Here is a 22,493-nt window from a genome sequence, read left to right as displayed (position 1 = left end):
CGGTACCAAAGCTACAGAGAAACCCTGTCTCGAAAAACCAAAAAAAAAAAAAAAAATGAAATTTGCAGGTAAATGGGTAGAGTTAGAATAATTCATCTTGAGAGAGGTAATATGGACCCAAAAAGACAAATACTGTATGCTGTTCTCTTTCATGTGGATATTAGCTTTAGGCTTTCAATATGTGTGCTACAATCTGAACAGTCACAGAGATTAGGTACCTAGTAAGGGACCAGTGAGGAGGAGAGGCTCTCTCAAGGAATGGGAAATAGAATACAGTGTTAGGAAGAAACAAAGGGAAACTAGAATAGTAGGATTAAATGAGAGCGGGGGAGGAGAGGAAGAGTAAGGGAGGAAAAAAGTGAATATGGGGAGGGACAACTAACACTAAAGTCCATTTAAGTCATATGGAAACCTACTACTGCAGAGCTTCTGAAAATAAACACACATATGAAAGGAATCTACCAATGAGATAGTATTCCTTGAGAAATACTATCTCAAGAACAGAAACGTGAACAGCACCTGAAAACCATACCCACGACTGTCTTCTGGCCTCTATACCCATGTGTAAGCACATATCCCTCACTGAAAGCCCTTGAAGATGAAGCAGGGAAGGAAGACTACATTAGTAGCAAAGAGCTTTGCTTCTTACCTTCAGACTCTTTAGGTAATTTGAGAGCATACTAGGATGGAAGCGGTTTTCTTCAGCAACTTGACTATCATATCGTGGCCCCAGCATTGTCTTCAGAGGTAAGAATCTTCCTAAACATCAAGGTGAACAATAATTTTCATTATTTAAAGAAAGGACTAATTTTCTATAATTTGCTTTTTTAAACCTGCCTTCTTAAAATAACATTTTGTCTTTGTTTTTTATTGAAGTGGAGTCTCATATATGCCAGGCTGGCATGAGACTCACTGTGTAGTTGAGGATGACCTTGATTTTCTGATTCTGACCTACCACTTGCCTGGCTTTATGTAGTGCTGAGTATAGAACCCATGGCTTCCTGATAGTAAGCAAGCATTATACTAAATGAACTACATCCCAACCCCACTTTGTTAATACCTTAAAATGAAATACAAAATTATAAACGCAATTACCCATAATGTTCTTTCACTCTAAATGCAGATTAATTAATTGAATTTATTCTAGAATTTGATGATATAAACAAAGAAAAATTACCAATGAGTGAAACATCCGTAAAGAATCTAAACTTGGGGCTGGAGAGATGACTCAGCTGTTAAGAGCACTTATTGCTTTTGCAGAGGATCTGGGTTCAATTCCCAGCACCCATACGGTGGTTCACAACCACATGTGACTCCAGTTCCAAAGGATCCGATTCCTTCTTCTGGCCTCCAGACTCCTGCACGCACATGGTGCACATAAACTTATACAGGCTCACACACGTATATGTAAATAAAACATAAATAAATCCTTTTTTTAGGAATCTATACCACGAAAGTCATCTGCTTCTATGAGCAAGAACCCCAATAAAACTCATTTGCTCACCAAGTTGAACTTTGGTAAATATCCTTACTTCTTGTCTACTGTCATTTCCCTATCTGGGGTAAGAATAGATGTTCACATTTACCCAAAAATAGCACCTCACACAATATCTCCAAAAGCTGGAGTTGTAAGTATGTACCAACACTCCAGTTTAACTCAATTTATTTCAAGTTCCTGATTACATGGCATTGGTATGGGGGGGGGGGGGTGCTGTTGCTATTTATGTTATTTAAAGCAGGGATATCAAGTTTAGCCTCAATATGTAGCGGGGGATAACCTTGACCTCCTGATTCTCCTACCTCAATTTTCAGAGTGATGGTTTTATGTAATGCTGGGGATCAAAAGCAGGACTTTGTGCATGTTATGTGCAACTAATCTACTAACTAAAGGATTTCCCCAGCCTTGGCTGTATGTGAAGGTTGTTAAGTATTTCCATCTTTGAACCTCATCCACATCTCAGGAAAAAGATCATGGAGGATGTTATACTGTTAAAATGGTATTAACCAGAATCAACTGCTAAAGACTTACTGTTTGTTTGGTACCTTTTTTTTAACAGTGTAAACCCAGGCTGGGTTTGAGCTCCCTGCCTCTCCATGCCAAGTGCTGGAATTACAAATGTGTGCCACCACAGCTAGCTACTATTAGTAACTAAAATTTTTAATTGGTAACAGTATAATTTTAATTTTGTTACGTTCAAGATAAAACACACAGCTTGCATGTGGAGGTCATATGACAATTTGCTGGAGACACTGTCCTTTCTTTCTACCATGTAGACCCTGGTGTTGAACTCAAGTGCCAGGTTTAGTAGTAAGCACCTTTACCGGCTGATCTCACCAGCCCATTATCAATTTTTAACTCCTATTTTCATATTTACTGGTGGTGTATACTGTCTTACTGATTTTTGTTGTGTCTTGTCTACATGTATTTATGTAGATCATATGTATGCCTAGTGCCTGAGGAGACCAGAAGACATTCCCTGGAACTAAGAATACAGACAGCTGTAAACTGCCATGTAAGTGCTGGGAACTGAACGTGAGTCCTCTAGAAGAGTAACAAGAGCCATTTCTTCAGGACCCGAACTCAATGATGCAATGGAACCAATAAAAAGCGCAAGGGACTACGGAGAAACCCTGTCTCGAAAAATCAAAAAAATAAAAAAATAAAAAATAAAAAGCGCAAGGGAAAGTATCATAACAAACTAAGTGGAAGAAAGAATATCAATGAATGAAGACACGGCTAAGGAATTATTATATCCAGATAATAAAGAAATGAATGATCACAACCACAGCGTTCAAGATAAAACACCAAAACCTAGGAATCTGTGCTGTAAAACAAGGAAATAAGATGCAGACTAAAGCCTGGGCGGTGGTGGCGCACGCCTTTAAACCCAGCACTCGGGAGGCAGAGGCAGAGGCAGAGGCAGGCGGATCTCTGCGAGTTAGAGGCCAGCCTGGTCTACAAGAGCTAGTTCCAGGACAGGAACCAAAAAGCTACAGAGAAACCCTGCCTCAAAAAAATCCAAAAAAAGAAAAAAAGAAAAAAAAAAAGATGCAGACTAAAGGCACAGGAAACATTCAATACAATCCTGGTAGACTATTTTCCAAAACTAGGAAAAGAAATGGCATTCAAACACTGACACATTTAGAATCCTGGACATGACCAGAAAAGAACAGGACTCAAACAAACTCTCGCAGACTGTGCATAATTTTCATTCCTCATTTTTTCTTTTTTCCTCTCTTATATGCTAGGCAACGTTCTCCTACTGAGCCACATCTCCAGTCCACCAGACATAGTGGTTCACTCCTTTAATCCCAGCACTCACGAGGCTGAGGCAAGCAGATTTCTGTAAATTCTAAATATTGAATAATAAGTTTCATTCTAACCTGAGCTAAATATTGAAACCCTCACTCTAAAAAAAAAAAAGAAAATGAATACAAATACTTATTTGTACATGTAGTCAAAACAGCAATGACTTCACCTGTCCGTAACTACACCTAATTCACACTAATTTTGAGTTCTCATGCAGTCTATTAGACTTCTCTCTCCACTCCTTTAAATCCCTCTCCTTCCAAAGGTGATTACATCCTAGAAGGAAGAAAAACACTTCTCACACTTGTCAACAACTACCAGCACCTTAACAACTCAGCAGCACTTCATGCACCCAGCAGCACTCTTCCTGAAAAACTTCCCTGCCTTCCATACACAAGACTTGGGGAGTTTGGGCTTCTATCTCCCCCCAAACACACACACACACAAAACTAAGATTTACACTGATGATTCTCAAATATACATTTCCATATAAAATTATAACTTAGAGAAATCTTTGGGGGGCATTTTGCCTACAATGCACTAGTTTGCTAGCCTAGCACCACACGGAACCAGGAGTGTTGGCACATGACTGCAACAGCAGAAGCAAAGGATGTGGATGTAGCTCAGTTACACCGTGAGGCTGGGTCAAGCATAGACTGAGACCTTCTCTCAAAAAAAAAAAAAAAAAAAAATCTTTGGGGATGGGGCACATGAAACTCCTCCCCGTGCTGAAAAGCTTGATCCATGCTCAGTAAAGGTGAGTTAATTTCAGTTTCCTTAGGGGTGAGGATTATGCATCAGTGGATGGTCCCACATCCATCTGTATATGGATAACAGGGTCACTGGGACTTGCTGGCTCCCAAACTAGCTTTAGGCGCAAGGAGAGACCCTTTCTCAAGGGAGTAAAGACAACATCTTTCACCGAGTACAGATGTCTATCACACACACAAGTGCACAGACAAAGGATGGAAATATAGGTCAGTGGCACAAATGCTTAGTATGTATGAGGCTCGAAATTCAATCCAAAACATTACAGCATTACTAAGTAAACAATTGTTACCTTTTTTCTGCCTGTTTGGTTTGGGTTTGTTTTTGTTGTTTTGGTTTTTTTGAGACAAGGTTTCTCTGGCTGTCCTGAAACTTACAGAACCCCTGCCTCTGCCTCCCAAGTGCTGGGGTTAAAGTCATGTGCCACAGCTGTAAATAAATATTTCTCTGTCTGTCTGTCTCTCTCTCTCTCTTTTTTTTTTTTTTGTTTGTTTTTCAAGACACGGTTTATGGTTTCTCTGTGTAGCCTTGGTGTCCTGGAACTGAATCTGAATCTATAGACCAGGCTTGCCTCAAACTCAAGAGAGATCCACCTGCCTCTGCATCCAGAGTGCTGGGATTAAAAGTGTGTGCTACCACAGCCTGGTGTAAAGAAATACTTAAAAGACTGAGAATGAAGATAATAGGACTATCAAAGAGTATCATTATAAACAAAAATACATATGTAAGTATGGTGAGAATAAAAAGGGTTGCTTTTTTTTAATTTCTTCACACTACAACTTGCTTAAATTATCTTTCTTTTCTATTCAAGGAATAGAGCTATTTAAGAGCTTTTTTTATTTCTGAGACAGGGTCTCTATGTAACCCAGAATGGCCTCAAAGATTTGACATTCCTGCCCCATCCTCCTAAATGCTAAAATTATAGGTGTATGCTACCACATCTGGCTTTAAATTATTTCTCTCTCTTTCTTTTGTCCTTTTTTTTCCCCAACAGTCTTACCCAGGCTGGCCTTGAACTCAAACCAATCCTTCTTCCTCAGTTGTAAATGCTGGGATTGCATACATCTCCCATCATCTCTATTTAAAATCTTTCAGATCACTTTTATCAATTGTTTATATGGTTTTATTGACTGAGGACTTCATATAAAATCTTAAACACAAAACAGAAGAATCAACATGAACAAGTAATAATGGTATCTCTGATTCTAAAAATTTCATATAGTTAGGTAATGTTGTAAAACATGTGCTTAATATTAGCACACATAAGATTCTGCCATCATTTTAAAAAAAAGTAAGTCTTTAATCCCAGCACTTGGGAAGCAGAGGCAGGTGGGTCTCAAAACACACACAAACGCGCACAAAAGTAAGTTGTAAATTAGTTAAAATTTTAAACTTTCACTTTTTCTATTTTTGAGCTAGGGTCTAATTATGGAGCCCTGGCTGGCCTGGAACTCAGTCTTGAGACCAGGCTGCCTCGAACTCACAAGACTCACCTGCCTCTGCCTCCCTAGTGCTGGCATTAAAGGTCTGTAGCACCACACCCAGCAAATGCATTAACTGTTAGAATAAAAATGCAGGCGACAAAATGGAGTTGACAAATGTAAGGAACTCCTCTAACAGCTCAAACTCTGATTAAAAACTGACAGCAGGGTATGGGAGACAGGAGATATACCTAATCCCAGCATTTGGAGAACAGAAGCAGGAGGATTGAGAGTTAAAGTCATCCTCAAACCAGACAGGCCAACCTATACAACATAGACGTATAATGAGTACATGATGTTTGCCATTTATTAGAAAATGTACGTCACTGGTGGTGACAGAAAGCAGATCAACAGCTGTCTAGGAAAGGACTGCAGAAGTCTCATACAACAGTGTATAGAGAGACTATAATGCAGAAGTCAAATTATTGATTTCCTTATGTCTACATGTTGAGTCTATAAACAGCTACATGGTGGATTGTACGATGAAGAAAAACTGTACATTAAAGTGAAAATGTTTTATGTAAACCAAATGGAAAAATACACCAAGAGTGTGAGTTTTAAATGTATATGGGCTTCATGTTTAGACTTTATTTTTCTTTTTCTTTGTTTTTTTGTTTTTCGAGACAGGGTTTCTCTGTGTAACATTGGAGCCTGTCCTGGAACTAGCTCTGTAGACCAGGCTGGCCTCAAACTCACAGACCCACCTGCCTCTGCCTTCTGAGTGCTGGGATTAAAGGCATGTGCCACCACCTCCCGGCTAGACTCACTTTTTAAAAGGTTTATTTTTGTTTACGTATATGTGTGTGTGATTATATGAGTATATGCCTCATGTGTGCAGGTACTGGAAGAAGCCAAAAGAGGGTATCAGAAACCCTGCAACTAGAGCTACAGGTGGTTGTGCGCCACTGTCTGCGGGTGCTGGGAACTGAACTTGTGTCCTCTGGAAGAGCAGCAGCACTGTGACAACCCTGCAGCCCTGAAACTTCGGCTCCCAGCTAGCCATTTCACTTGCTCACCACGGCGGACTTGGTGCTAGGGAGGCCAGCTGTGCTGGAGATGAGCATGGCAGCAGAGCCCTTCCCATTCACGTGTCACCACATGGATGGCGTTGACTGGGATGTACTGAAAGGGGGTACTTAAGCACAGTAACAGAAAAAAATGAGAGAACTTTGAATGTGGCAAAAATTCTGAGATGCCAGGGGCTGGAGAGATGGCTCAAGTGGTTAAGAGCATTGCCTGCTCTTCCAAAGGTCCTGAGTTCAATTCCCAGCAACCACATGGTGGCTCACAACCATCTGTAATGAGGTCTGATGCCCTCTTCTGGCCTGCAGATATACACACAGACAGAATATTGTATACATAATAAATAAATAAATATTTTTTTAAAAAAATTCTGAGATGCCTTAAGATGCCGTAAATTTAATTACCAATGCCGGATGGTGCCAGAAAAGATACTCAGTTACCACCAGATCCTGACCTTTATTTAACAAAACTGTCGTTCCCTGGATGCTAAAATCCTCACATGAGCGGCATCCTAAAACTTGTCTACTTTGGGTTTGGCTTTGTTCTGAAGCACCGTTGTAGCTTAATGAAGAGATTTTAATACAGATTTGAGCTCAAGAGTTCAGGGAAAGAGAGTTGCTCAACAGAATGACAACAGAAAGCAAGGGTATGGGCTTCTCCAAGAAAATGCAACAAGCAGAGGTACCAGCTCCTCAATAGAGAGCCATCGCTCAATGTATTTCGGATGCTATTCAAAGAGCATCCAAAGAGGGGAAGGATCGGTAAAGTTCGTCTGAGAACTCATAAACGAAGTCTTAGCAGTAAAGATCTGCAAACTGTCCAATGATTATTCTATAACGGTAAATCTGCCGGGCGGTGGTGGCGCACATCTTTAATCCCAGCACTCGGAAGGCAGAGGCAGGCGGATCTCTGTCAATTCGAGGCCAGCCTGGTCTACAAGAGCTAGTTCTTGGACAGGCTCCAAAGCTACAGAGAGAACCCCTGTCTCAAAACAACCAAAAAAAAAAAAAGAGTAAATCCAGTGTAAACAGTTTGTGTGTTCCTTCCTCAATTTTAGCGTAAAAACTGCTTTTGGCTCCTAGGTCCAGTCGACAAAGTTCCAAACTGCTATCTAACCTTGTTGCTGGTTAACTGTGGTCCCTTAAGGCTACCATCTGCAATGTCTCCCCAAATTCAGAGAACTGTGTCTCAGCTATTTCAGGGGTAGTCCCTGGGATATATGTGTGTGGTCTAAATTCATCAAACTGTACACTGTTAAGTCCCTGTCCCTCAGTCAAGCAGTGATACGGGCCTAGAAGCCCAGGTATTCTGGAAGCTAGAAAAAGCATCTCCCAAGTTCCAGAGCGAAGCTACTCTACGTCAAACTCAAGATGGAAACATTTCACAAAAGTCCGTTTGAAAGAAAAACCAAAACTCCCCCGGCTTCCCAGGCTCCTTTCTCTTGAAGCCTTCCTCAATCTCAAGACTCAGCACTCCGCTCCTGTCCTCGTTCCGAGAACAAGTGTCTCCAGACAGCGAGACCTAGTCTCAAATCACCCAGAGAGAAGTTCACCAACTTCAAGCTCCGGAAGCCTCCAGTCCACCTCCCGTTCCCGCTCCCCAGCCCTGCGGGAGCCCGGACTGACCGCCGCCGAGCGCTCGGTTCCCAGGCCCGGCTGGAAGAGTGGGATTCGAACCCGCCCGCAGCCCCGTCCCCGGTACCTGCCACCGGCTGGCCGCGCCGCGGACAGTTCAGCCACCGCGGCGGGATCTTGTTGTAAGCCATGTCGGCGCCGCACACCGCCACCTAGCCGACCACTCGGGAGCGAGCGGCCGGGACCCTAGCGCCGGCAACCCCACCCGGCTCCTCAGCGGCGCGCCACTTTCATTCAGGTTCGACTCCGAGGTTCCCGGCGAGCCCACAATGCATCGCAACTTCCGCCCCAAAGGGCCCGCCCCCTTCCTTCCGAGGTCAAGCGAAGAGGAAGCCCCGCCCTGGTGAGTGGCTGGAAGCGGCCACGAAGTAGAGGGGCGGTTCCACCTGACCCCGCCCCTCCGGCCCCGCCCCCTGGGTCTCAGGCTCCCGCCTCTGTCGGCCAAGCCCAAGCCTGTTTTGACTCAGTGTGTAAGCCAATGACACGCGTCCTTTTTTTTCCCCCATCCAAACAAGAGAAACCCCCAGATAGAAAGAATCCAAGCGTCTCTCCCACTATGGACTGACATGTCACTTTCAAAAGGGTATCTTTGACACGTGAAAGTGTTTTTCTGCTAATCACAGCTCAAGTTGGGTGTTCCTGCAGGATCTGGGTTTGAAGCGGCCTTTGGGAATCTTCCCTTACCCGGATCAGAATACTTAAAACCAGAGACTAGGTTATTACAAATGAGGAAATTCTCTCTCGTTGAGGGCTAGGGAACACGCTCCAGAGGACCCATGAAACATCAAAAATTAGTACCTAAGACTTTGTCATTTCTGGGACAGGCAGTTTTAGCTGGGCGGTGGTGGTGCACACCTTTAATACCAGCACTCAGGAGGCAAAGGAAGGTGGATTTCTGAGAGTTCAAGGCCAGCCTGGTCTACAGGAGTTAATTCCCAGACAGGCTCCAAAGCTACAGAGAAATGCTATCTCAAAAAAACAAAAAGGATGGGGGAAAAAAAGATTATCATTTCTGGGGCAGGCAGTTTTTATGTGTTTTTTGTTGTTTTGTTGTTGTTTAATCTTTTTTTTGTTTTCTTTATCGCAAACATTTAGCAGTTTTGGAAAGTTTCTGTCTCGAAGGGGTCAGTAATTATGTATAATTGGCAGAGAGGTAGAAATTGACCACTTGGCTACTACTAGGTCAGAGTAGACCAGGAAACCTTGCATTTTCCCCTTGAGATTTAAAACACCGTATGAAAAGATGGAGCCAGCAGGACTTTACTGTGGCTGTGGCCCAATAGGGCTGAGCTGGTTCCTCCTTGTCATAGCTTCAGTTGTCTACAGGACACGCCTAGGAGAGGAAACCTCAATCCAGGAATTGATTGGCCTGCGACCGTGTTCGTTGGGCATTTTCTTGATTGCTAGTTGACGGGAGAGCTCCAAACGCACTGTGGGCAGTGCCCTTCCTGAGCCAAGTGGGGGGGGAGAGGGTCTCAGCCTTCCTAAGGCTGCTACCCTTTAGTGCAGTTCCTCGTGCTATGGTAACCCCAGATGTTATTTTCGCTGCCACTTCTTGGCTGTAATTTTGCTCCTGTCAGGAATCATAGTGTAAATATTTTTGCGAATACAGGTTTGTTAAGAGTTTCATGATTCACGGGTTGAAAACCACTGGCTGGGCTGTATAGGAAAGCTGGCTGAGCAAGCCAGGGACACCAGCCATTAAGCAGTGTCCCTCAGTGGCTTTGCTCAGTTCCTGCCTTCAGGTTCCTGGTTGAGTTCCTGCCCTTGTTTACTTTCTTGATGAACCAGTAAGGCAGATAAACCATTTCCTCCCCACAAGATGCTTTTAGCCAGTGTTTTATTTATGAAAACAAACAAACAAACTAGGACACTCTTGCTCAAAGGAATAGAATCTAAATTCTACCTTTGGCCTTAGGTGAAGAGAGACATATATAATCTCTGCCCCAAAATCTATAATTTTTTTGTACTATTGTTCCCTCCCTTTAGAGTCAATGATGTGATTCTATGGGGAGAAAGACCTTGGTGGGTGAGAGACAGACACACTTACGTGGGAAGTTTTATTAAGAGAAGGGTGTGGGAAAGGGAGAGAGGGAAGGAAAAGACCAACCTCAGGGGATAGGAGCAGCCCAAGAGAAAAGGGAGAGGGAGGTAGAAGTAGGTAGAGTTTCACCTTTTAAAGGGACAGCATACTGCCTGCCCTGTATGAGGCGCAGGTCCCCTCTGCAAGGTCTCCTCAAGGTGCCGGGCCAGGTGTGCCAGGCAGTTAATCCTACTAAGTCTGTTAGTCATATGATTCCAGACCCAAGCTAATTTGCCTAAAGACATGCTAAGGAGATGGAAAGAATAATTATCTCCTTATGAGATAATGCACTAACACACCCCAAGTCCTTCCCCCAGAGGAGTTACTTACAGATGTTCACTAATTCTGTTCTGCTTTCTGTGGTTTAAATTTTAAAAAGCAGATGATTAGTTTCTGCCAACACAAAAGGCCAGATCAGACCAGATTTAAAACAGATAAATGCAAGCCGGGCGGTGGTGGCGCATGCCTTTAATCCCAGCACTCGGGAGGCAGAGGCAGGCGGATCTCTGTGAGTTCGAGGCCAGCCTGGTCTACAAGAGCTAGTTCCAAGACAGGCACCAAAAACTACAGAGAAACCCTGTCTCGAAAAAATAAAAAAATAAAATAAAAAAACAGATAAATGCAGGTTTATTGGGCATGGTTTCCAGGATGAGTTAACCAGTTCCAAAGAACAGAGCCAGAGAAACCACAGGGCCAGGATAAGGTAGAGAGGTTCTTTAGCCCTTAGGTGAGAAACCATGGACCCAGGATAAGGTAGAGAGCTTCTTTAGACCTTCGGTGAGAAGTGATGACATGCCAGCAAGCAAGAAGCTGGGACTGTGTCCAAGTAAGGTCGAAAGCTAGATTCCTGGGTGGGCACTTGGGTGCCATCCCTTTGTTCAGAGTTTCCTCAGCACAGGCGGGGTTGGGGAAAGTGGGGCAGATGGTGTCTTCCAGCTTGTGCAAGGAGAAGCAGGAGTTCCTACAGAACAACATAACTTTTCTTTCTGTCTGCCTGTTATTATTGGCCAAAATCCTACACATGCTTGCAGGGACATTATGGACAATCTCATTCCCTCTGTGAGGCCCCCTCTGGTAAGGCAGTTCCTCACAACCTGCAACATTCCCTCCAAACTGAAACATTTGCGCCCGGGAGAAAGGGAAGGCCCTTGAGCCTCAGGAGGCAAACACAGGGCGATGTGAAAACAGGAAATTGGAAGCTTTCTGAGGGCTGCTACCCAGGCGGATAAAGAGGAGAAAACTATGACCAAGAGGGGGAAAGTGGCCGAAAAAGAGATAGTTCTGGAGTGAGCCGCATAGAAAGCTCCAGAGTTGTAGATTTCCTTAATCGTTACCCATATAGAGTAGGCTCTCTGGCCCTGAAGCTGCATGACGAGGAGAGTTAGCCCTCCTCCTCCTCGTCAGTAGCCCTCCTCTACACTCCTGTTAAGAACCCCAACAAAGCCAGGTGGTGGTGGGTGGCGCACACCTTTTATCCCAGCACTTGGGAGGCAGAGGCAGGCGGATCTCTGTGAGCTCAAGGCCAGCCTGGTCTACAAGAGCTAGTTCCAGGACAGGCTCCAAAGCTGTCTTGAAAAACAAAAAAAAAAACAAAAAACAGAAAAAAAGGACCCCAATAAAACCCTCATTGGCTCACCAAGTTGGAAAATGGTATAGTCATTATTCTGTTGTGAGCTCCCTTTCTGGAGTGAATAGATCCATGTGTTGTTGTGTCTCCCCATCAAATGTCCATCACACACACACACACACATACACACACACACACGACCCATGAAGCTGTTTTCAACCTCCATGGCCTAACCTTAGTGCTGCTTGCTTTTTTGCTCTCTGTTATACCCAAATTCGTGGGGTCCCCACAAAAGCCAACAAAGGAGACTGAGTCCCATATATAAAAGCAAAGAACCTTTATTTTACTCAAGTTTGCAAAGTCGGTCTCTCCGCATGTCCGACATATTGGAATACACAGAGAGCCCCGAGCTCAGTTAGAATTGGGTTTTTATAGTAGTAAAGGTGGGGGTGAGAGGTTTCTGAGGTTCAGTACCTCTGATTGGCTGACATCTGTCTAGGGGTGTCCTGTTGAGGTGAGCTGGTAGGTGACCCTATCTACAGCAGTTGGAATGCCAGGTATTTCCTTTGAATGGTCTGCTCTTGGGTGGGGGTCGGGCAATCTCAGCCTGCCAGGCATTGCCTCAGGGTAAACTACTGAGACTCCAGCCTCCATTTAAATTCATCGATGGCCAGAGTCCCAGGTGATAATGGTTGGAAGTAAAGAACTTCCTCTGGGTGACCTGCCCAGACTTAGCTATTATGGCTGCCACCCACACTGTCTCCTTCTCGATGTTTTCCTGCCCTCTCTTCCCAGCAGCTACTAGTGTTTACAGATCGCCGGCTTGGTTAGTTTTCTCTGAAATGGTCCCTTGGCTTCCCTCAGTGTCATTTGGGTAGCTTCCATTTTGTTTGTGTCTTTGTTTCTTTGTGTGTTTGTTTGTTTTTAGTTTGGTTTTGTTGTTGTTGGGGGGGGGCTGGGGAGACTTAAAGACAGGGTTTCTTTGTGTAATATCTCTGTCTGTCCTGGAACTGGCTTTGTAGACCAGGCTGGCCTCCAACTCACAGAGACCTGAAACTATGTAACAGGACTGTTGAGAGCTGGAGCCACCCACGGTTTTCTCTAGAACACCTATGATGGAGTAAAGGAACCTAATTCTAGGACCTTGGTGCAGGAGCAGACTTGGCAAAGTCTGGGCTGGCGTGGTCTCAAAGAAGTTAAGTTTCAGTACCCTGGAACTTGACTTTTCCTCCGAAGAGACTGGCTTGGCCAGTCCCCAAAGCTCTGTGCTCAATCTCTGATGCCCTTGAGATATCCTGTGTTGCCCTTCACACAGTATTACTTGACCAGCTTCTTGCTGACTTTCTCCTGTTCCTCCCCTACAAACTGTATGTAAGGAGTTGTATTTCTTCATAAATCATTTGCAAAAACCATCAGCTTATGTAAAGCCTGCTAACCCCAAACCTTCCTGTCTTTTTTTATCTTCTCATCTTCAGCTCATCTCCCCCCCCCCCAAGTACCCTGTCACTGAAGAATGACCTGCTGGTCAAGATCACAGGACCACCTCAATCTGACATCTCTCATTATCTACAAGAAGAGTATCAACTCAGGCAGTGCTGCCACCTTGGGCTGTGCCAAACTGTGCGCTGACTCTGGGGAAACACGTCACTGAGCAGGGGGCCCCTTCGCCTTAGAATTTCTTTTTTCAGATGAATTCTGATCGCTGTTTGCTGGAGCCTCTGCTGAGTCCTGAGAGCATCCTATTGTCCTGATGCTGTGTGGAAGGTTCTGCTTCCAGGGTGTTATATCCTCTCTCCGAATTCTTATCTTCCAAGCACCCACCAAAATGACCCCTTACTCTCTACTTATTTTCTACCCCAAGGTATCTAACTGTTCTGTGTTCTGGCCATGATCCCCAGGCCTGAGGACTGCGTAGTATTGTTTATCACATCAAGAGCTGGGTTTCTCGGCTTTTTGTATCAGCGCTCCTGCTGCTGTGGTAAGACAGAAACAATTGCAGAGGGAAAGGCTTGGCTTTGGCTTCCAGCTGAGAGCTGCAGCACAGCTTGGCCTGGGAGACACAGCATCAAGAGCTTGAAGCAGCAGCTCACAGAGAATCCAGCATGGAGAAACAGGGAGCAAAGCAGGCTGGCGCTCTGCTTGCTTATCCACCGTGGATAACCCCCACGGGTGTTTCCAGGGGCCCGACTTCCAGGCACTTCTATATCTCCAGTTGACAATTGAAGTTAGCCATCATAGCAAAGGGGAAAAAGCTTTGCAACAGGCCTCAGAGGCTGCTATGACTTAAAAAAAAAAAAAATCTAATTTTTAGCTTTTTGGTTAGTGGAAGCAGTTGGGTTAGCATATCTCCAAAGGCTTCCTGTAGTAGTCATAACTGTTAGGTCAGACACAGAGGTGGGCAATGAATGACTATTCAAGGGTCTGAAGATAGATGGAGATAAATGGGCCGAGAAAGAAATCAGAGAAACATCATGCTTCACAATAGCCACAAACAGCATAAAATACCTCGCAGTAACTCTAACCAAACAAGCAGAAGACTTGTATGACAAGAACTTTAAATCTTTGAAGAAAGAAATTGAAGAAGACACCAGAAAGTGGAAAGATCTCCTATGATCTTGGGTAGGTAGAATTAACATAGTAAAAATGGCAATCTTACCAAAAGCAATCTACAGATTCAATGCGATGCCCATCAAAATCCCAGCAAAATTCTTCACAGACCTCAAAAAAATGGTACTCAACTTCATATGGAAAAGCAAAAAACCCAGGATAGCCAAAACAATCCTGTACAATAAAAGAACTTCTGGAGGCATCACAATCCCTGACTTCAAATTCTACTACAGAGCTACAGTACTGAAAACAGCCTGATATTGGTATAAAAACAGACAGGAGGACCAATGGAACCAAATTAAAGACCTAAATATCAATCCACACACCTTCAAACACCTGATTTTTAACACAGAAGCAAAAAATATAAAATGGAAAAAGAAAGCATATTTAACAAATGGTGCTGGCATAACTGGATATCAACATGTAGAAGAATGAAAATAGACCCATATCTATCACCATGCACAAAACTCAATTCCAAATGGATCAAAGACCTCAGCATAAAGCCAGCCACACTGAACCTTATAGAAGAGAAAGTACACTTGAATGCATTGGCACAGGGAACCACTTCCTGAATATAACCCCAGTAGCATAGACACTGAGGGAAATATTTAATAAATGGGACCTCCTGAAACTGAAAAGCCTCTGTAAAGCAAAGGACATGGTCAACAAGACAAAACTACAGCTTACAGAATAGGAAAAATTTTCACCAACCCCACATCAGACAGAGGTATGAACTCCAAAATACACAAAGAACTCAAGAAATTGGTCATCAAAAGAATAAATAATCCAATAAAAAAAATGGAGTACAGACCTAAACAGAGAACTCTCAACAGAGGAATCTAAAATGGCTGAAAGACACTTAAGAAAATGCTCAGCATCCTTAGTCATCAGAGAAATGCAAATCAAAACAACTCTGAGATTCCATCTTATACCTGTAAGAATGGCCAAGATCAAAAACAACTTATGCTGGAGAGGATGTGGGGTAAATGCATTGCTACATTGCTGGTGGGAGTACAAACTGGTACAGCCCCTTTGGATGTCAGTGTGGCGATTTCTCAGAAAATTAGGAAACAACCTTCCTCAAGACCCAGCAATACCACTTTTGAGTATATATCCAAAGGATACTCAATCATGCCACAAAGAAATATGCTCAACTATGTTCATAGCAGCTTTGTTTGTCATAGCCAGAACCTGGAAACAACCTAAATGCCCTTTAACCAAAGAATGGATAAGGAAAATGTGGTACATTTACACAATGGAGTACTACACAGCAGAAAAAAATAACAACATCTTCAAATTCGCAGATAAATGGATGGATCTAGAAAACATCATATTGAGTGTGGTAACCCAGACCCAGAAGGACTATTATCATATGTACTCATTCATAAGTGGTTTTTAAACATAAAGCAAAGAAATCCAGCCTACAAATCACAATCCCAGAGAACCTAGACAACAATGAGGACCCTAAGAGAGACATACATGGATCTAATCTACATGGGAAGTAGAAAAAGACAAGATCTCCTGAGTCAATTGGGAGCATGGGGACCATGGGAGAGGGTTGAAGGGGAGGGGAGAGGCAGGGAGGAAAACAGAGAAAAATATATAGCTCAATAAAATCAATAAAAGAGATAGATGGACCAGCACTTGGGAGGCAGAGGCAGGTGGATCTCTGTGAGTTCGAGACCAGCCTGGTCTATAAGAGCTAGTTCCAGGACAGGCTCCAAAACCATAGAGAAACCCTGTCTCGAAAAACCAAAAAAAAAAAAAAGATAGATGGAGACAATTTGGCACTAGATCTTCAAAATCAACCACTCCACACGCACTGAAGGTGAATTAGCCAGTGCCTGTCCACCTTCCTAACACCTTGACCCTTTAACGCAGCTCCTCATGTGTGGTGACCCCAACCATAAAACTATTCTCCTTACTAAGTCATAACTGTAATTTTGTTACTGTTATGAATCATAATGTAAATATTTTTGGAGAGAGAGGTTTACCAAAGGGGTTGTGACCCACAGAGTGAGAACCACTGAATTAGTCAGCCTTTGTGACATGCTCAGTGTACGTGTAACTTGTTTCCGGGAGGCTTAGTTCAAAGACCCTCCTCCAGCGTCCCAGTTGGCACTTGTTATTTTGAATATTAGTTCAAGGCCCCCATTACTAGGAAAGCTTATTCCTTGGATCTGATACAGATGAGACTACGTCATAGGCAGGGAAGAGGTCTTTGAGAAAGAGGACAAGCTGGTAAAGCCATTATGGAAGAAACTCCTGGCTCAGGTCAAGTCTATGTGCAATCATGATCCAGACCTGTTTTGTGATGGGGTACTAAATAAACAAACAGTCATAGCAAAAATACAATTAACGGGAGGAGAAAAGATCGTCCTCACTTGCGGGTTTTTCTAGAATCAAGATTAGCATTATTTTTATCACTTAGGCAGATACCAAGCAAAATACTAAGTAGATTAGACAAGTGTCCATATCTAAATATAGTTAGAAATATTTAGTTACTTGGCACACTTAGTTGTTGGTATTGTTGAAGGTGATTGCCGTCCAGCACTTGTAAGGTCTATGTGGTCATGTTCTCAGAAGAAACTGAAACACGTTTGAGGCGAGAAGTAAAACCTGAGAGTCTATGTCCTGAAGTTTGGCTGCTCTGGCCCCGGCGGCTAGTTAGCTGTTGGTTGGTGCCTGAGAAGAACCCTCTCTCCCCCGCCAAAGGGGATCTTGGATGCACAGTCTCTTGTTTCGGTTGATGAAATCTCCTCTTTGGTTGGGGGTGGATGTTTTTTCATCTCTTAGAGCTCCCTGCACAAAGACTATGACCAGTACTGCTATTTAGTCCATTATAATAGTGTGGGATTCCCTTTGATGCAGCTCATTTAATTTCAAATTAACTTTTATAAGACACTGAGTACTTATTTTATAAGGAGATAATGAATGTCTTCCAAAAGGGACAGAGATTTAGAAGTCTCTTAGGCTACAAAAGCCAAAGGCTTTAACTTTTTTTTTTTTTTTTTTTGGTTTTTCGAGACAGGGTTTCTCTGTGGCTTTGGAGCCTGTCCTGGAACTAGCTCTGTAGACCAGGCTGGTCTCGAACTCACAGAGATCCGCCTGCCTCTGCCTCCCGAGTGCTGGGATTAAAAAGGCGTGCGCCACCATCGCCAGGCTGAAGGGGAAAGTTCTAACCCAGGGAGAGAACACGTGAATTAGCATTTGAATAAAACCTCCTCACAAGCTTTAAATGTTTTACTTAAGGATAAAACAACATCCATGAGGGTTTTTGTTTGTTTGCTTTAAAATATCCTTTTAAACCGTTTACTTCTTTTATTGACGAGTGTGTGTGTGTGTGTGTGTCTGTGTGTGTGTGTGTCTGTGTGCACGCTCGCATGTGTGACAATAGTGTGGAGATTGCAGGACAACTTGCAGGAGTCAGTTCTTCTCCCCTCTGTAGGTCCCAGTGTTCATCACCCAGTGTTCATCAGGCTTGGCAGCAAGCACCTTGACCCACTGAGTCCTCTTTCTCACCAACCAAGTCTTTTTTTTTTTTTTTAAAGCCAGTTGTTTGTGTTGAAGAAAGTTACTAAAAGATCAATGTTCATGAAAATCTCGTTGTTATACACAGGAAATCAGGCACCAGTTTTATCTCAGTGCTTTGAGCTTTACCTTTAGGAATGTAACGTCCATTTGTATGGATGTCACCTGCTTCACGTTTTAACTCTCACTTATAACATACTTAAACCTTCTAGTTTCGTCTTAGCTAGTTCAGCCTTTATTCAGATAGAGTCTCACTGTGTAGTCCTGGCTGGTCTAGACTCCTTATGTAGATCGGCCTGTTGTGGATCTCCGAGATCTGCCTTCCTCTGCCTCCTGGGTTCTAGGAAAGGTAGGCACCACCACACCTGACCTTATTCAACAATCGGTACAACAAGCCCTCCATTAAAGCCTCTCTCATCTAAAAGCCTAAACATTTATCCCTTTCCTTTAGCCTTCTCTAGCAAAAAATACATTTTTGTTAAAATACATTGTATCTATATAACTTGTGCATTTTTTTGTTGTTTTTGTTTTTGTTTTCCAAGACAGAGTTTCTCTGTTACCCTGGATGTCCTGGAACTCACTTTGTAGACCAGGCTGACCTTGAACTCACAAAGATCCACTTGCCTCTGCCTACCAAGTGTTGGGATTAAAGGCTTGTGCCACTACTGCCTGGCTGTACTTTTTTCCTTACTTGATGGTTTTTGTCTTATTTTTCTTTACAATATTTAGAAAGCACTCTTTCATTGTCAATGAACACTGGTTTTGTTTTTTTTTTGTTTGTTTGTTTCTTTTTTTAGTTTTTCGAGACAGAGTTTCTCTGTGGTTTTGGAGCCTGTCCTGGAACTAGCTCTGTAGACCAGGCTGGTCTCGAACTCACAGAGATCCGCCTGCCTCTGCCTCCCGAGTGCTGGGATTAAAAGCGTGCGCCACCACCGCCCGGCTTAATGAACACTGTTTTAAGTGGAAACGCAGACCTGGCGAGTTGGTCTCCTAGCCCAGACACCATCCCTTGCCTGCCGCGATGGACGGTGTCCTTGGAACTGTATAAACAATCATGAATGGATGTTAAATTTTGTCAAAGACCTTGTCTACACCAGATAAAATGGTTTTGTGTTTTTGTGGTTTTGTGTTTCCATCTGCTTGTGTGGTGGATTATGTCTATTGGTTTCCGTATGTTGAACCACCCTTACATATTCAATATGGATGTTTTGTGCTTGTATATTTTTAGGACTTAACATTTTCTTTGACTGAGCTATCTATTTCTTCTGCCTTGTCTTCAACAATTGAGGTTCTCTCGTCCATATCTTTTAATCTGTTGGTGAGGCTTACCTCTAAGCTTTTGCTTTACACCCTAAAATTTTTTTATTTTTAGTTTTTTTAAAACTTGGTGTTTCCTTTAGTGATTCTATTTCTTTGTTATATTCTACTTTTGTGTCCTGAAATATTTTCATTGTTTTAGTCAACTTTTTGTGTTTGTTTTCACAGTCTCCATTAAGGCATTTATTCATATAAGGCTTTTAAGGTTCTTGAACGTGTATTGGTGTTTTTGAAGTCAGTGTCTTGTGCTTTTGCTAAATTGCATTTCTCAGGGTCTGTTGCAGTAGGGTTGCTGGCTTCTGGAGGAGGTATATTGTCTTGGTTGTTCCTATTCTGTATACACAAACTGTTTCTAACAAACAAAGGAAGGTTAGCCCTTGTCTCTGCCATCTGGTCACGTGTGTGGCACTGACACATTACATTACGTGTGCCTACTGCTCGCTTTTCAGCCATCTTTTAAGGGCATTTGATGAGGTTCAAAATCCTGCTGGTTCAGCCTTCCCTTGCTGGATGCACCAAGAGACTCCTCTCTCACATGGGCAGACACAGGCTCCAAAGATGCTCAGCAATTAAGAGCATTTGCTGGTTTCCCAGAGGACCAGAGTTCGAGTCCTGGTATGAATGTTAGATGGGCACCTACACACATACACATAAACAAAAACAAAACCTTTTAACAACAACAGCAAAGCCTAAACAGGAAAATGCAAAGGCAACATTAAATTAGTACAAATGACCTGATCTTCTGAGAAATTCATTCTCTTAGGACTTGATGAAAGAATACATTCAACAATGTTATTATTGCTTTCTTTTTAAACACAGGCTTTTCTGTATCCCAGACTGACTTCAAATTATCTAAGTATCCTGAAGATGCCCTTGAACTTCTCCTCTCCCTGCCTCTGCCTTCCACGTAGGCCACCGCGTCTGGTTTATGCGGTGCCGTAAACATACCCAAGACGCCATGCATTTGAGGCAAGTCCCCTCAACTAGCTCCATCCTCAGCCCGGTTATTGCCTTAAGTACCACAAGCAGAACCAAACTTTATACAGGGAACGCTGAAAAGCAGGATATAATCACACGAAAAGATAAAAACTCCGCCTTTCCTCTACTATGAACACTGAGTAGTAGTCCTCATGCAACTCCACCAGATGGCGCTACAACCCAGCGAATACAAAGTCTCACTGCTTTGGCAATCAAAACAAATGAGGTCAGCAAGTCAGGTTCTTGAATTTAGTTCCATTCCAAATGTTGAATTTAGCCTCAGCCCCGAATTCCGAGTGAAAGAGGTCAGCCTAACCTACCTCGATTAAGTAGCCATGACTATTCCCGTACTCTGCTGTCCAGCTCGTGTCGGTCGCTTCAGCGCGATGTGGGGGAGGGGCCTTTCTAAACACTGTTGCCAAGGCTTTCAGAGATAGGAATTACTTGCGTCCACGGGTCATAAAAAAAATTAGCTCAACTGTTTGAAAGGACCTGGCTCTGTCAGCAAGCTGACCTGGAGCTCCTGATCCTCCTGCCTCCGCCTTCTAAGAAACAGGATTACAGACATTCTCCACAAGGCCCAGGTGGGTTTTATTTTGAGACAACCTCAGATATGCCAAGTTGGCCTTGAGTGTGGAGTTGAGGCCACCCTTGGGCTCCTTATCCTCCACTCTTAAGTGTTATGTAGTGTTATGTAGGTGTGGGCCACCATACATAACTTTAACAACAACAACAACAACAACAACAACAAATTTTTTGGTCCTCAACCAGGGTTTATTTTTCAATTTGCTGGGTTTATGGTTTGGTAGTTCTGTGTTTGTTTGAGACCAAGTCTCATGTACCCCTGCGTGGTCTCAAATGTGTGGTCTCAAATGCGTGGTCTCAAATGCCTTGGGTACCCAAGGGGGATCCTCCGTATGCTCCCTCTGAGTGTGAGAATTACAGGCTCGCTCCACACTTCATTTTATGCGGTTCTGGGGCTTGAACTCAGAACTTGGTGCATTATAGGCAAGCACTCTATCACTGACTACCTGGAAAACCTATATATTTACTTACTTGTGTGGTTTTGAGACTTAGACCCACTGTATAGCCCAGCCTGGCCTGGAACTGGAGATCTTCCAGCGCCAGCCTCATCCACAGCATGCTGTTACCATAACACCTACACAGCACAAATGTTTTGCAGATCCTCTGTCATAAACAGTTGAAAACTTTTGCAGTGATCTCAACAGTCCAAAGGTTGAAGCAGGAAGACCTGAAGTCCAGGGCTGGCTTGGGCTCCATCTGTGTGTTGTGCTTTAAGGGGAAAAATATCCTGTCAGGGCCCAGGGTTTTATGTAGGAGCCCGCTTATTCGTTCTCAGTTGCTCAGAATTGAAATAATCACTCAAAAACTATATTAATTAAATCACTCCTTAGCCTATTAGCTCTAGCTTCTTATTGGCTAGCTCTTACATCTTAATTTAACCCATCTCTATTAATCTGTGTATCGCCACGTGACTGTGGCTTACTGGCAAGGTTCTGGCTAGTCTGTTCCCAGCGGCAACATGGTGTCTACTTGACTCCGCCTTCTTTCTTCCAGCATTCAGTTCAGTTTTCCCACCTAGCTCTACTCTGCCAAGCCACTGGAAGGAACAGATTCCTTATTCATTATCCAATAGAAGCAACACATATACAGAGGGACTTCCCACACTGTTTTAGCTTTGCCCCTGAAACTTAAATGCACAAAATCACCTGGTAATCTCATTAAATATAAAAATCGAATTAAACAGATCTGATGTGGACCTGAAATTCTGCGTTTTATTTATTTATTTATCCTGAGACAGTCTCGTACAGACCAGGCTGGTTTCAAACTCCCTTTATATAGCCAAGCAGGACCCAGAAATCCTAATCCTTCACCCTCAACCTCCCAAATCCTGTAGCTCTCTTATGTAGGAATTTAGTAACCAATAACCACAATGGAAAATGTTTTTTCCAAACTAAGAACTGGATAAACTGTCTCTACATTAGTGTTTGTAATTTGATCTCGTCACTGATTAAAAGCTCAGGTCCCCAGGCTCGCATGGAAAGTCCTTTTTACCCACTGTGCTGTCCTTTCAACCCTGATTTTTGTTTTTTGAGACAAGTTTTATGCAGCACAGGCTAAAGTTGGCTACACACCAGAGACTGGCCTTGAATTTCTCATTTTCTGTCTCTAC

General features: G+C 43.2%; 1 protein-coding gene across 1 annotated transcript in view; it reads right to left on the bottom strand.

Annotated features, from left to right (window-relative positions):
- Rngtt (RNA guanylyltransferase and 5'-phosphatase) overlaps positions 1-8,484 on the bottom strand; it is a 179,473-nt gene extending 170,989 nt beyond the window's left edge. Inside the window, exons 1-2 of the mRNA XM_005362364.3 lie at positions 8,284-8,484; positions 650-759 (exon numbers count right to left, since the gene is read on the bottom strand). Coding sequence (XP_005362421.1) covers positions 650-759; positions 8,284-8,347 — 174 coding nt within the window. The 5' untranslated portion in view covers positions 8,348-8,484. The remainder of the gene's footprint in view (positions 1-649; positions 760-8,283) is intronic.
- Between the last annotated feature and the right edge of the window lie 14,009 nt (positions 8,485-22,493).

Source organism: Microtus ochrogaster, linkage group LG5, assembly GCF_000317375.1.
Source record: "Microtus ochrogaster isolate Prairie Vole_2 linkage group LG5, MicOch1.0, whole genome shotgun sequence".
Classification (NCBI taxonomy): Eukaryota; Metazoa; Chordata; class Mammalia; order Rodentia; family Cricetidae; genus Microtus; species Microtus ochrogaster.
Note: the sequence above shows the minus strand (reverse complement) of the source record. Positions and strands in the feature narration are given on the sequence as shown.